Source organism: Sinohyriopsis cumingii, unplaced genomic scaffold (genome assembly GCF_028554795.1).
Source record: "Sinohyriopsis cumingii isolate HCF-2022 unplaced genomic scaffold, ASM2855479v2 utg004187l, whole genome shotgun sequence".
NCBI lineage: Eukaryota > Metazoa > Mollusca > Bivalvia > Unionida > Unionidae > Sinohyriopsis > Sinohyriopsis cumingii.
In genome coordinates, this window is record NW_028316691.1 from 87,501 (window position 1) to 103,984 (window position 16,484).

General features: G+C 36.3%; 1 protein-coding gene across 2 annotated transcripts in view; it reads right to left on the minus strand.

Annotated features, from left to right (window-relative positions):
* The window catches only part of LOC149769243 (uncharacterized), a 21,001-nt gene extending 8,109 nt beyond the window's left edge, over positions 1–12,892 (minus strand). The window contains exons 1-2 of one of the 2 annotated variants that reach the window (XM_089949939.1): positions 12,369–12,892; positions 8,204–9,981 (exon numbers count right to left, since the gene is read on the minus strand). In XM_089949939.1, the coding sequence (XP_089806065.1) occupies positions 9,581–9,981; positions 12,369–12,804 (837 nt within the window). In that variant the 5' untranslated portion in view covers positions 12,805–12,892 and the 3' untranslated portion in view covers positions 8,204–9,580. Of the gene's footprint in view, positions 1–8,203; positions 9,982–12,368 lie in introns of those variants that run through there. The other variant, XM_089949940.1, reaches the window with a different exon arrangement.
* Positions 12,893–16,484: the final 3,592 nt, after the last annotated feature.

Genomic DNA, 16,484 nt, shown 5'->3' on the forward strand with positions numbered 1-16,484 from the left:
CTATTTTTCACGTAACAAGTACAAACTTTCACGGTTTCCATTTCCATAGCCCCTCTATCCCTGACCTACAAATGTCTATCGTCCAGCCGACTGGTAGCTCGCGTCCTTGCTTAATGATACTGGGAACTTATGTTGTAAAAAATATATTTGTCATGTAAAGTTGGATATTGATCCAGAAACATTCCTTTTACCTTACTACTGGTAAATATACTAAAATGTTAGATACAATTATGACACTAAAATATCAGATGAAACGTCAGATAAAATGTCAGAGGAAACGTCAGATAAAATGTCAGATGGAACGTCAGATAAAATGCCAGATATTCGTTTACTCTCAGGATAGAAGCTAGTCCTAAATGCTGCTGTACGCCAAGATCACGTTCAACAGTTTCATAATGTCCTAGCTCAGGTGTATTAATCCCACCAGAACAATAACTTTTTGTTATCAAAATTACAGAGCCCCAATTTTATAATTACATCCGTGTCAGTCTTATAACGATTCGATCATATATATTTCATTCTGACATGGCTAAAAATCCATCTAATACAGATATATAATCATCAAATTCCAAATTTTTTTCCCAACATTTTACTTTATTCCTTGGCTCGTTTCTTGACCTTTTAATCAGCAAGTTTCAAGTAATACATTTTACTTATCAGTCCAACAAATTCTGCTATCGGAAGTAAGTTTGTTTCATCTTTAAACTTTCCAGTTACTTTCTTGTAAATGTTGCAGTAAAATCTGGTATTTGTAGGATAGTCCGACAAATCGAACAGTTCCGTATTATCATAATTGTCCTGGTAAACATAGTCAGCTTCTATTTCGTACATCAGTGAATGAGTATCGGTAATAAAATGTTAGCAATTGGCCTCTTGACCTTGACACAATCCTAATGAAGCCAGTATAAAAACCACTTTGATAAATCCAAAAGTGCATCTCCAACATATACTGGTTTATTTAAATTTGTCTTACCATTAAATATTTTCATATGTAAGAAAGCATCAGATGAAATTAATATGTTACGACCATCAATGTTATTGACGATCTCGATATTGACCCGCTTTCTGATAGTTTACATGGTCTTGCCGTAGACGCTGTTATTCATCTGCTTGAAAAAGTTCTTTTCAGATTGTGTTGTTGCTATTGCTCTTCTTATTGTGTTATAACGGATATAATGTTTTAGCCACGGTTTCTGGTGAACTTTTCTCAAAACAATACCATGACCGATTGCTTGCTTAAGATTGTTGTAGTAGATAACGCATCGTTTCTCGTCGAGCAGATCTGGAACTAGCATGTGAACCTTATTATATCCTTGTAAATAATGATGTTCCTCTCCTGATAGTAAGCTATACTAAATAATCATCAAACTGTACAAAATGGGATAGTCGTTGTGCAGATCGTTACACTCAACAGGATAGTTGAGATCAACATCTCCGAAATATCCAACATCGTCCGGTATATTTTTTCTGTTTCTTTGAGGAACTGCTCTACAAATAGCCATCCAAATTTACCATATCACATTGGTTCTGGCACTGTAGTTCCATGCAAATTGTTTGCGTAGACGTAGTTGATGTACTACGACGGAATATCCTTATCATAATTTAGCATACACTTGTTGTTAGCTCTCGAGTACGTTTATGTAAGTACACTTATTTCGCCACTTATTCCATTCTCAATAACGTAGAACATGTCTGGATCTGTTGGTAGTTCTAGTTTTATTTTGCTGTACTTCAACAAGATCAAGGCGTCCCACGAGAGCCCAGTTGTTGATTAGTACCATGTCTGATCGAGACCATAGTTGTCGACACTAAAGTTTCTAAAGTTTTTGAACACGTCAGTGAACAATAAAAATGTTTAGGTGACATGTGTTTTAGTTGTTAAACAAAATAACAAAAGTTGTTTGATGCCACTGCCGGTGACTTTGTCGCCGGACACAGCTTTTTTAGTTGATCTGGATATTGCATCTGATGACGTATCAATACTTAATTTTTCGTGAACATACAACAATTTTGATGGTACAGTTTTTGCAATAGATTCTAATGCAAGTCCTATAAATCCTCTACTTATTTCTTTACTTCGTGCCATTACAGTTATTTATCATGTTGATCAACTCAAAATAAGCTGATTGAGCTGTTGTATTTTATTGAGATCACGTTGTGTTAGTGATATTTTTGTTGGTGTACCGCCGCCTGTTGTAAACTCAATATGTGGCTGTACAGCTTGTCGCCCACCGATAGCTTTTGCTAGTGTTTTTAACTTGTCCTTGCGATAACTTTATTTGATTTACGATTTATTTCACTGGTATTTTGTTCTAGCTTGATAAAATTTATGCTGAAATCGTTTCATAAAATCGTTATTCGTGGTTTCATCAATTGTCACGAATCTAGCAGATACAATTAACGCATAATTGTAATAATCAGCAGTAAGGGATGATCATAGTTTCCAGGTTACTTCTATATCAGAGGTTGAACTGATATCTCTTTATGAGTGTTTGGCACATCATTGTGTAATATTGGATAAAGCGTTCGAAACGCTTGACATCTGAGATCCACTATCAGCGTCCTGATACTGCATTATATCAGCGCCACCTGTGAATCTATATTCGATCGGTCGTTGTGGATGGATAGTGTTTGAGTTTTTTCTGAAAAATATTTGTTTGACATTTGCAAAGTCGAACATGGAGTTGTTTGGCTACTGATTACCACGTCGATCATGTCGTTGAAAAACAATGATCACGTGTCGTGGTAACTGTTCCCTTAGTGTTGTTGTTATTATCCACTTGCTTTTTACCGCATTTGTTACTGCTGTTTGATAAATGTTGTTTAGCATAAAACAAATCATTTTGGTAAACGCGGTAAGCATTGTTCTGAGTTCTATATTTTGTCTATGGAAACGCTAACTCGTGGGATCCATAAAGCTAGTCGTGAAATTACAACTTGTCCATCAACACCAGTAATTGTAATTAATCATTCGTTTGGATCGAATTGGTAAAGCATGAGTGTTCTAGTCGCGGCAATAACCGAATATATTCTAAGCAGCAGCATCATTGTCATTAAAGAAGTCGCGTCTCATTCTAGTGTTTCATTAGTTACTAGAGCTGTTAAAAAACTCCAACTGTTGTTTGCGAGTGTTACTCCCGAATGTGCACCTATATTATTACACCAACTAGAGTTCTTATACTTCCTCGTACTTCAAATACATTATTGATCAACATAAACATGATTTTTTTGGTCACGTGTGCTTAACGTCATATCTACTGTTTTGTCAGATTCATTTAAATTTTCATCAAAATAATCAACATAATTAAATTCTTTATTTGATACCATCGGCAACCATTAAATCTCTAGAATGCTGCAAAATCTGGATGTTTTTGTGGTTTTGTTACATATTGTCTGATTATTTCTTTGTTGTCGTTATCATAGCTCGTGCTGTTTCTGTCGCTGGTGATATTTAAAAAATAACTTGTTTTATATCAACTGTACTTATTGTTGCTACCACTGTAGCAGTTCCCTTGATTGTATCAAATATATTTTGTCCCACAGCTGTACCTGCTGCAGATGCAGCTCCTGTAGCAAAAGCTTTTGAAGCGTATATTGCGATAGGTGCTACTTTGATAGCAATTCTGGTATATTTTCAGCTATGTCAGAGAATATCTTTCCTCCTACAATTTTTCCACTATGAACGTTTCGTTGTTTTATCTTGTTATACAAAATTTTCTCATAACATTTGTCGACGAAACAATCTTCAGCTTGAGGTTAAACAGTATACCTCAAGAACAGATATTAGGTCACAGTTTCGTTGTTCGGATTTAGCTGGCGCCCAGATTGATTTAACTTCGACCATTCGCTTATGCCATCATCGCTGACAAATTGCGCGTTTTCAATGATTTTATTCATTTTTCTTTTTTCATAACTTTAATAATTTAAATCCGTGATCTTTATCAAACTTTGAATACTCTGCATCAGAAATTGCATGAAAAAGTTTTTTAGTTTTAAAGCGAGATTACAACTTGCAGCGTATTCAAATTGGAAGCTCAATATTTAAAGTCACAATGTCATGGATGTAAGATTGTATGCTTTCAAAGACTGACTGACTGATTCGGCAGATTCGGCACTGTTCTGACACGTGAGTGATCTACTTGCGTTCTTCAAAACCTAGTTTCGTGTTATAAACAGGCTGGATAAATAATTGTAGGTGTATGAGGATAGGTTATATAAAGTGTGTGATCAGTTTTGTTAGTTCAGACTTACGCATTCACACAGAGTTCTAAAATAATTGAGTACTTATTTTATTCCTCTAGTTATTCCACGACTTCTTTAGAGACAATGGTTCATAACCTGATCCCTCTCACTGAATTTGTGACATTAGTGTAGAAAATAGACAGACACACAAAATGACAGATGTAAAGAGAGGCCGATGAAGAATGCTCTCTGTGGAACAAGTTATGCGTTTCACTCGGGGGTTCAAAACAGCATGACTATTTAATTTGTTGAATATTATGTTTATTGTTTACACACTTTTCTAAGTACAGTGTAATAATAATTACAATACAGCAATGTAATATCGCTACAAAAACTGAAAAAGTGTATGACACATTCATGTATTTACTAATTTAATCTTTGTTCTTGTATCTAACTATTTGTTATACATTTTCTTAATTTCTGTCTACAATTATTCATCGAAAACTGACATAAAATAAAAAAACGGATTTGTTCATGATGTTTTTTTGTAAATTATTATTCTAGCCTGGATAGTTGAGATGGGGCACGTAACTTGAAAATCATTTATTTCCTTAACTTGTTTGCACTTACTATTTTTAGTTCGAACTAAATTGGAAGGTGCAGTTATTCATAGAGTTCACTGTATTATGTGACAGTGCTAGTAGAGGATTGTGAGCAGATTCAGCAACTTTACTTGATTTGTACTCCTGGGGCTTTAGGGGTCATTTGAAAATTTTATTGAGTAGTACCGCTTGGCTTTGTTGGGGTCATTTGAACATTTACAGTTGCATGAGATAGTACTGCAGACTATTCTTGAACAGACATTGTTACATTTCAACATACATTGTAAAGAATGTTACTCAGGTTACTCATTAGTTGTTAATGTTGAGTACTGGGCCTTATGTAAAGTTTCAATGAGAGTTCAATGGAGTGATAAGATACATAATGTACCTAGCAGGAAGGTTGGCATCTGTCAATGCATTCAAAGCTGTGGCACAAAGAGAGTGGACAGTATATCTTACAGATATATGGGCATTTTTGCATGTCAGGCATAAAACTGCTAAATTGTCTTTGTCCAACACATCTTGTGGTGTACCATATTTGACACAGTTGGGGACTTTCAAAAACATTTTTATCCATGTGACAAAACAGTAATTCAGCTTTTGGACTAATGCGTGTGAGAAAGTATTTCACTGACCTGACTGGGCATTTTTGACCACTTGTCAGAATTTTCCTCTTTAGCATTAAAGTCTCTCTGATGATTTGTTTGCATAGTTTGATGGGTCAAAATGACATATTCAGCCCCTGTTTCATGAAACCTGATTTCAAGGCTGGTAGGTGTTAATTGGCTGTGGAATTCTAATCCACGTGTAACACATAGTGGATAGAGAGGTATAAACAAACCCTTTATCTGAATGTGATTGGATTATTTTACATCAGGTACTGATTGATTGTTTATATGTATGATGGAGGAATAATTGGTTTGTGTTGAGTTGATCTTAATACCCAATTCTTTGTGCTCAGCTATTATTTTCCATTTAACATTTCATTTGCTTTTTTAAACTGTTATGTGTATTAGATATACTTGTATCTGTTTTAATATATATTTATTTCAATTTAATTGTTTTCAGTTTTAATTTATTTATTTTTCATTACATGATATTGAAAAAGATATTCACTAAAGATGATACTTTTTTCAGAAAATGTTTTGACCTTGATTGTTATTTTATAAACTCCAGGTGTTGATCTAAATCCTGACCTTATTTCAGAATTGTGTAGCAACCATCGTAAACAAGTTTCATTTTATTTTAAAATGATTGGCTGTTTTCGAGGTTATGATGGGACTTTGTCTTAAAGATGTAAACATTTTTTGTGTGTATTTCTCAGAGTAAAGCCCTTGGTTTTCGTCAGGGTCACACTGGATGTACGTAAACTATAATATACTTGCTTTATATAAGCTTCCATAAGATGATCACGTGACCCCTTGTTTAAGTTGTACAAGACCATATAACCTCTATTTTGGAGAATTAATTTCAGTAGGAGCTGGGCTGTTGAACTGTTAGTTGTATGTTGTGCTGTTTGGAGTTATTTAAAATTACTTGAATTCAAAAGGATTAATTCTCTCATTTTTCTGGAACATACGTGTCCTCATGTAATATTGTGCAACGAGAACTGCACGTTTTATAAAAATTTATTCAGCTATCTGAATCCGGAGTTTATATAAGGAATTTAGACTTCAACACTACAGATTGGAGCATACGGCATCGTCTTCCATCTTGGATTCTTCGCCGGTATTCGAACGTGAAATCAGGAGAACATTTTGCTATTGGGCCTACTAAGATTCTATCCTTGCATTATTCTTGGATTATTTTTGGATTTGTTTCTATAAAACCTAAATTTTCCAAGGAAATACATTATTGTACTTCTTTAAAGCTTGTTGTTTTCACGCTTTCTCGTGTTACTCAGGCTCTGTAACAATATTGATTGAAATTAATTCGTTGTTATTTTTGCATAACACTAAACAACATATTGCCTTTTCATAATATATGATTTAAGAAAATAATAAATAAGAGCAAATTAAGTATGAGGCAATATAACTTAAGCTTACATTGATGAACAGTCGAGTATACTAGTCATTGTTATTATTATTGTTAATTTATCATGATTATTTAAGGGGCCCCGAGTGGCCGAGTGGTCTAAAGCGCTCTCCGTTACGGATCACTGCCATCTCACCTCTGTCTGCGTGGGTTCGAGTCTCGGATTCGGCTAATGTTGGTATGTGAGAAAGCTTGCCAGTAGCTTCTCGCGGGTCGGTGGTTCTTTCCGGGGTTTTTCCGGGTTCTTCCTCCACCATTAATACTGGCCGCCATGTACCGCCTATCTTGTGCTGAAAAATGGCGTTAAACCCTACAACAACAATGATTATTTAATGACAAAATAAATCTACCTGCAAAAGTGTTGAAGCCCCACTGAGTGTTTCTATTGGTATATTTTGAGTACCACAGTCCAGATTGGTTTAAGAGATTTTCCTCATTAAGCGATTTGATGCGTTTTGGTTTGTGGTCATCCTGTTTTGATCAAATGGGAACTGGACTGGTGTTGGTTCATTCAAACTAAATGATGACTCAGTTTGTGATACTTCTTCCACTTTAAAAGGCTCGTCAAATATGGATGGGTCAAACTTTTCAATATATTCGTGCATTTATTCTATCTGATAAGGCAAAGTTACAGAAAAATCTCAAAATTCTGACATATCCGTTTCAGTGTTGGATAGCTAGAATACCGTATACCGGTGACCTTGACCTAGCGCACTTCAAACATTTTTATCCATAATTTTCACAATTTCGACAAAGAAAGAATGATTTTATTCATAAAAGATGAGAAATGTCTTTCAGATTAAATTTATTCAATGACTGTTTTTAAAACAAATTATAAGAATGTTATTTTTCTTTAATTCTTACTTCGTGACTGCTTTCACTTGCAGTGTTTATATTATGCTGTACACGTGACTGTATTTATATAATGGGTATTCTTAGAAAAGTAGTTCTCCTTACAGCTCGTACAGAAATAAACGCGATTCATTTTGATCACGTGGTAACATTCTGACCAATGGAGATATTACTTTCCTTTACAGGCTGCTGCCATTGTAATTATAATTGCTTTACTGTCATCTAGTTTGTCCAGCCAATTAAAATTAATTGCAATGTACAGTTTTTGATGTGGTCTTTGAAAGTCATGTGACAAAAAATACACCCTGTAATATTCATGAAGTGCATTAAATACTTAATAATTCGTTCCCTAAAATTACAACTTCGTTTCCTCATAATAACAGCTGCTTTCATCAAATTAATAATTTGGTCCTTCAGACTGAAATTTCGTTGACTCAGATCATTAATTCGTTCCCTGCACTTATTATAATTTCCTTAAATAATAATAATAATAATAATAATAATAATAATAATAATAATAATAATAAATTCGCTATCTTAAATCATTATTTTTATTCATTCAAATTAACTTTGAGTCCCATTAATTATTATTCACTTTCACCACATAGAGTTTCATCCTCAGGTATTACACATTCCTTTTCCAAAAGAATGTGGTCGAGTAAATTAGAATGAAAACGCTTGTTTATTTCCAAACATAATTCATAATAAATAATAATCGTTAAATACTACACATAATATATCTGCATTTTTACGCTTTAGTTATCTGTAATACCTACTTTTGTACAGTTTACATCTTCAAAAATAATGGATCTGTCCAAGAAGTTTGTACTCGTCTGTATTTATTTACATTACTATAGCTAAACTGTTGTATGCAATATTGTGTATTCAATAAATAAATGTGGTGCTACCTCAGAATAAGTCGGTTCAGGTAATTAATCAAAGGTGCAGTAGCAATTTTCTGTCTATTTATACACGTGGCGGTCACATCTGATGGCGGCCTGCCATCCCGAATAACTAAAACCTTAAAGAGGCTGTAAGACACAGTTCTTCCTGTCAAATTAAATCAAATTCTCTTCAGCAATATTTGACAAAAATTCATTTAAAAGTTTAAAGGGTCTCTTTTCTACCCTTAACAGCTGGAATGATATTAGAAGGTAAATAATCTTAATATACACAAAATCAAACCGATGTTCATGCCTGAATGCTTTCATTCAAATTTAGCGAACTTTTCATTAGCAACTTTTTCTAAAATGCATTAGGAATTTTTTTAATATGTAGTCCCGATAGCCAAATGCTATTCCAATAGCGAAATGTTGTCCCAACAGCCATATCTTATTTCAGATCAGTATTGTTTGCTACACATTTTTGAGAAATAAAAAGTACTGTTTTACCATGTTGCCGTCTGTTAAATCTAGTCACAGTCTGTTCAGCGGGGGTTTAGAAGTTTGATTTTGTTTTTAGTAATGACAGCAGAATCCTACAATAGATCGGAATACTTTTATACAAACTTGAAACACCTTCACTTTAGGATAGTGTCTATCAGCCTTGGATGAAAATGGTCCCTTCTGCTTTGAAAAGAATTTGAACTGAGCTGTGGTTACCCAACATACAATGGAGTCGTGCCGTGCTATAAGCTTTGCTAGGTGATTTAAAACAAATTAAGCAATACCTTTGATACCATCTAAATTTGATATATTTATTTCTACTTATTGATTTGCTTAAATGCCATAATATTCCCTTTGCATAATGTGACATACTCTTGAATGAGAAATCTATAAACCAGATGCAGTGTTGGAAAGGTTATATGAAAATAAAGTTTATTTTTAAATCTAGAATACAAGTATGCTGTTTTAAATCCCAGCTTTATAACACACGTCTTTAGTGACTAATACTTTTGATTTTTGCATACTCTATTGTCGGACACATGCTGGCCTCGATCTTTGCAATACACCCTTCCTTGGTTGATGATATCTCCTTGATTCCTTTGTAGCTCTTGTACAAGGGTTTTGAATGTCTTTTCGGGAGTGTTTCCTGCTGCGACTTTTACCTGTCTCAAATATGTAACACGGTTTCATCTTTGTAATAAGTATCTCTTCTCGTTTCATAGTACTCAGCCTAGAAATTCCACAAGACTCTCTTAAACGTTTATCCTCTGATTCCTTCTCGCACTGCGATTGAAGAAAGTGAAGCAGCTTTTTCTTTTTAGTCGCATTTGATGCCGATATGAATTCTAAAAAGAGCCAAAAAGGCATTCCGATTTCGTGAGCAAGTTTCCAATAAGAAGCGGTCAACATGCAAATATCTCTCTTTTCTGAATAAAAAAATAAATAGATAAAAGATAAATTAATAATAATAATAATAATAATAATAATAATAACTGCAGTAACTACAATAGCTACCCAACGCAATTATCAATGCTTGTTTAACCCTATTTCCCTAATTCCATCTCTCCTTACCCCCAGACAAGGAACCAAGGATAGTTGTAAATTTTATTGAATCACCTCCTTAAGCACATTTGAAAAGTTGACGCCTTCCCAGGTGGTCATTGAACAGGAAGCAATGGTAATATCCCGTCTCCTAGATGGCTACAACAGAGGCAACATAACAACAATGCGGTTTAGGATTTGGATTTTTCTTAACGTAGCTTTAACATTTTTTCAGTCATATCGCTACGATGCCTGCAGTGGGGCAGTTTATTGTAATGTCTAGCATTGGGGCATCATGCTGTAGACATGTAGCATCATGTCCCACCAGTCCCACCTGACACCAGGCCGACCAGTCCTAACACTAACCTCTTAATGCTGAGCGCCAAGCGAGGCAACAGTTAGTACCATTTTTGTAAGTCTTTGGCATGACTCGGCCGGGCTTAGAACCCACGACCTCTTGCTTCCGATGCGGACGCTCCAACAACTATGCCACCGGAGCGGTCCCAAAGCTGTTTATGATGATTTACGTAGATGCGGTAAGGGCATACGAATTGACAGACCGACAAACGTACAGGTTTATGATGATTTACGTAGATGAGGTAAGGGCATACGAATTGACAGACCGACAAAGGTACAGGCGAAGACATAACACTACACTATCCCTGATGCTTTCAAACGATAGAAAGAAAAAAAAAATGCAATAATAACAATAATAATAATAATAATGAAATAATAAGTTACTTAAGGAACGTCGATGGCACGCGATCGCAAAATAGTCCGTTTTTGGAATGACTGTATTTATTGAATTTAATGTAATTTTGACTGTTAGGAATGCAATGGCTTGCCATCTACCAACGCACCAACACCACTACCACCAACTAACAACCATTTCCTCGCCACCCTCAGGACCAATAACTCCATTATATGTATGATATACCTTCATGATATGTCTATACGTACAACCTGTGGTCGAACTATCTGAATAATGTGCCACTATTCAAATCGTTGCAGAAGATTTTTTTTTTCCGACATGACTGAGAGGTGATAGACATTGATACAAGTTCAATTGTTGACCTTTCGATTTACCTCTAGCATTTATGAAAGTGGTAAATGTCATTCGAAACAGAACGTTCAAAGTGATACCTATCCTTAACAAGAAATGCAATGCTTTATTTTATCGGCCACTACGAATATGTGGACCAGGTGTACCAAAGATCATAAGAACATGAACATGCCTCTCAGATATACTTAATATAATCCAATTGCACATTACTTAAAATATGACATTTATCAATCCATGGAACTTTTGTCAAATTGGAAAGATTGACATACATTCCACTCTCAAATAATTTGATTTGACACCCCCAATACATGTAATAATAAAAATACATGACATTCCAACCAAACATTCATCAGTTTATAGTAACTTCCTATTGTCAGGTTGTGACTTCTGGGACGAGCCTTCGCTAATCTGTACGTGGATTCAAGTCCATTCAATGTTAAAGTAACCTTTAAATTGACAGACATTACTACATGTCTCAGTGATGCCCTATTTTGTGACCCTAATGACCCATTGGCCCCCATTCCGAAAGTTACTGGATACAATCGTACACAACATGGTACGTGCATCATACAGTTGCTTGTAATAACTGTAACAAAATGAGATAAAAGTGTAATTAAAAGACAAGAGACTATATTCTTTGCATTATACAGCTTTAATCGCGACTCAACCACCCTCGCTTGCCTTAACATTTTGGGGACTGATCAATATATTCAGTTTTTCTATGAAAAAGTGGTGTTGCTTGGATTCATTTAATCATATATCTTGCTATCCTCAGCATAATAACTTGCTATCCTCTTTAGAATCATTGATAATGATTGCTATTGGGAGGAAATAAAATGTATATACATATATAACGTTTAACATACGTCTTTTCTAAGTTCCATGTTTTATAATATTTAAATAATTGGTCTAGCGCTTTTGAAAATATAAGTAACCAAGTTAGTTAAATGTAAATTTAAAAATTGTAACTTAAATTTGTGTTTATTTATTAGGAATTAAGAATTATTTTAGACGTCTTTTGTGAAAAAAATATAATTCGCCATGCCTTACGATGTTTCTTCTTTTGACAGTAAATATATTGGTCCACACAATTTCGATCTGGTACTCTCAAACTAGTGTCATGCACCAAAATGTTGAAAGCATCATGCTTCAAAAAGTTAAATATATTAGACTTTCTTTCCAACGGACTATATGTTACTTTGTTGTTACCTTTAGGACCTTGCAGCCCCTCCATTCTGAGCAATCTATTTGATGTCTGAAGTTCAGCACCGTTTATGACAGATCTCCAGCAAACTCTACAAAGAGACAGAATCTTCAAACATTTGCATTGGGAAAGAAGTAATGATATATATTCCTCATCTAGAACAATGGCGAAAGCCGACTTGTTTTTCGCATGAATACGATGAGGCAAGATCAAACTGTGAAGTGTGAAATGGCTGTAGGACAGTATTTTCTCTAAGCCTCGAGTGGTCAGATTCCTCTGGCAACTAAGATCAACTGACATCCATAGTTCATGATCTCTTACCCAGTTGTACCACGACGTACACACCAGGCCAGCCCTCAGTAGTAAATCGTACACAGACAAGTAACGGAATATTATTGACCTGATAGATCTAGGAAGTTCATTAATTGTCATTTGCTCCATAATTAGTGCATGTGCTGGAAAATCTGTATGCGCCGATCGGAAATTCTCCCATCCACTATATGAAAGAATGACATAAGCGATAATTCTAACAACGTAATTTCTTTTCATAATCCTACTTTCGCTTTCGATTCTAAGGTCTCGATCGATCGAATAAAGCAACTTGTCTTTGTAGTTAGTCATTAATGCGTTTACAAAATTTGGCTGAATACTTTTGTTATTCTTGTAATTCATGTATAGACCCTAATAACTAATTACTGTTCATGCTTTTGCACTATACGACTTTACTTATTGATTCACTTACGTCAAATACATGAAGGTATCGCAACCATTGATATTCTCTTTGAACATATCAGTAGTAAGGTGGGTCACCATAGCCTCAATGGGAATTAGCATTACAGACTCCCCTGGGTCACTATAGCCTCAATGGAAATTTAACATGGAGAAAAATCGTGGGTCACTATAGCCTCAAGGGGAATTTAACATGGGAAATAGTCTTGGGATACTCTAGCCTCAAGGGGAATTGAATATGGGAAAAAAGTCTTGGGCCACTATAGCCTCAAGGGAATTGAACATGGGATATTTTTTTAAAAAAAAATTAAAAAAAGGGGTAGGCAATGGAAAGTCATTCTCTTTTCGAGAAATGTGGGTGGCCCTGAAAAGGGCCTTTGGGTTTATGTTAATGTATCCATTAACATAAGTGGCACCGCATTGGTCTTCTTCTTGTCCTTAGGCTGCGCCTCACTGTAGGACGTAAATCAGCACTCTTTTGAGGCATCCTTGTCTTTCTACGTAGATCCTACGTATCCACAGACTGGTGTTTGTCCTGTGGACAACGGTCCACTTGGACCGGACATACATGAGCATGTCCGTCCTAAACATCATGGAAGACACAAGGGTGGATGATTCGACTGAGATCCACATCTTGAAGCGACGAGAATAGGTGAATCAATGCAGCGAACTGCGCTTATTTATAGGTAGAGGAAGGATTGAAACGGATTGAGTTCATTCACCAATCCGAACACGCGTTACAAAATTCAGTCAGCCCGCATCCAATCCTAAGAGAGCAGTCTGTGACGTCACGTGGTCTATATAGATTGGCTAGCGCTTGTGTACAGTCAATCTATGCGACAGTGATTCAACATGACGGAAACTCAGAAAACGATTCATTGGGGTGCACCAGCAGTGGAGACCGCCCAAGGGAACCCGGACTTACTTTCAGAAGAGGTAAATTGGGATTTTGTGGATTTTCTTACCTCGCAAGAATTTGTTCCGGAACCTTCGTTACCTTCTTCATTACCGCAAGTGGAGAATTTTAGACAGAGACAGAAAGAAGAATTGGAGAAATTTATACAACGACAAAAGGAAGCGGAACAAGCTTTTCTCCTACAGCAGCAGCAAGAAGAAGAGGTAAGAAAAAAACAACAGCAAGAACAGCAAGAAAAAGTAGCAGCAAAGAAACAAGAGGGTGAAACTCAAACGGTCACGGTACTGTTGGACATTTTAGCGGAGTTAAGAAGTCTAAAACAAATGTATCAGACTTCTTTATTACGACCGAAGAGAATACGACCTTCCCGAGCTAAACACGTTAACCCTGTGACTAAGCCTACCGTACCACCCTTAGTGATTTCAACCCAATCATCATCAACATTACGCAGTCCAGAAGTAGGCCTTGGCCGTGGCAAAGGCTTAAGGCAGTTAAAGTTGATTGCTTAAACTCACCCCTACACCAAAATAAAAAGGCCCTTTTCAGGGCCACCCACATTTCTCGAAAAGAAATACAATTTCAATTTGCCAATAACTTAAAAAAAAAAAAAAAAAAACCCAGCCCATTTTACACCTTATAGTACGTGTCTGTGTCTGAGTGCGTGAGTGTAGCTTCTTATTTTAAAATCAAAACTCAAAGACACTTACCTTATATCATTAATTTATTCTTTTATCCATTTTTACAATCCAGTTCACAATTCACAACATAACACTTTAATAAAAAGTTCATTGACTTCTTCTGTTTCCTTCTTTAGTCTCTCTGTTTTTTGAATTTCTTCACCTTCACACTCTTTTCCTCTTCTTCTTCCTCACTTTCTTCCCTTCTTCTTTTCTTCTCCTGTTTCTTTTTCTTCACCTGTCTGCTTTCTTCCTCTGAAAAATCCCTCTCTTCCTCTGAAGAATCCTTCTCTTCTTCTGAAGAATTCCTCTTTTCTTCTGACTCCTCTTGTTTCTTTTTTGGGCAATCTGGAGACCAATGTACTTTTTCTTTACAATAATAACAGGTATCTTGACTTTTGTCTTTTTTAGCCGCTGTTTTTGTTCTTTTTTGACGGTCTGGACACTCTGAAGACCAATGCCCTTTCTTCTGACAGATATAGCAAGTATCTTGACTTTTATCTCGAAAGGAAGGAGAGTAGTCCGTGGGCTGGTCTGAAGAGAATTTTCTAATGACCCCTCGCAAAGCTCTGACGAAACGTTCGATTTGGTTAGTCTCTTCCATCGTTGTGCTCGGCTTGAGAGTGAAATGAATAGTGAAAGGACAAGACACACACCCTTTTATATACGCTGGTCTGCCATGACTATAAATTAGTCTATGGTGTATAAACTTGAGTCATTTGACGTTTTGCACTCAAGATGAAACGATCCTATTCATTTGAGAAGAAAGAAGAAGAAAGTAAGAGGCAGAAACGTGATCTATCGCCTCGTACCAGGGCTGAAATCTTGGCACAAATTCATGCCAGTGATTTTGAAGAGGACATGAGTGAACCAGAATTTGAAACCTCTAAACCAAGTTCACCACCCTTAGTCAACCCTTAAAAATACTATTCCATTCGAGAGACGGAAAAGCTCTCCTCTAGAAAATTTAGAACCACGGCTTACAAATACATGGTGAAGTTTAAAGATTTCAAGGCTGAAGTGCCGTTAGAGAAAGCAGAAGTGTTCATCACTGGGGTGTGGGATTCTTTGCTCACTTCACTCAAGCGACAATGTCAACCCAAAGAAGACGATCGCTTGAGACTTTCCATACAACACGACGGTTTGAAATCTCCTGTTTGGATCGAGTTTAGCACCCCTGCAGAATTGATTGCTTCCAAAGTCATGGACAAGATTCAACACGTACAACAATCTAATGACCAGTTTGACATCACCGATGGTAAAGCCACACTGGACATGACCCACGTCTCTCCTCCTCAAGGGACCGGACGCAAAAAGATGTTATTGGTGAACGAGCTTCGCAGCATTAAGCGTAGCCTTGTCCAAATTCACAATCCTCAAGACCAGATGTGTTTAGCTCGAGCCATCGTGGTGGGACGAACCTATGCCAACAAGAACGACACGGCAGAATGGAAAAGAGCCTGGAAAACTATTCGACAATCGGACCGAGCCAAACAACGAAACGAAGCAGAACACCTGTTGCAACAAGCTGGCCTGTCCAAAGACACACCCTGTGGCATTCCTGAGATGCAAAAATTGCAAGATGCTCTAGCTCCACGCTACACCTTGAAAGTGCACCCTCAAGAAGTGCGCGGACCTCTGTTGTTTCGAGGCCAAGATTTTAAGGACGGAAAATACATTCATGTTTATTATCACGATGACCATTTCGATACCATTACCACCATCACCGGATTCCTGGGATATGTTTATTATTGTGAGAAATGTGATTATGCTTATAACAATCGAGAGCAACACAAACA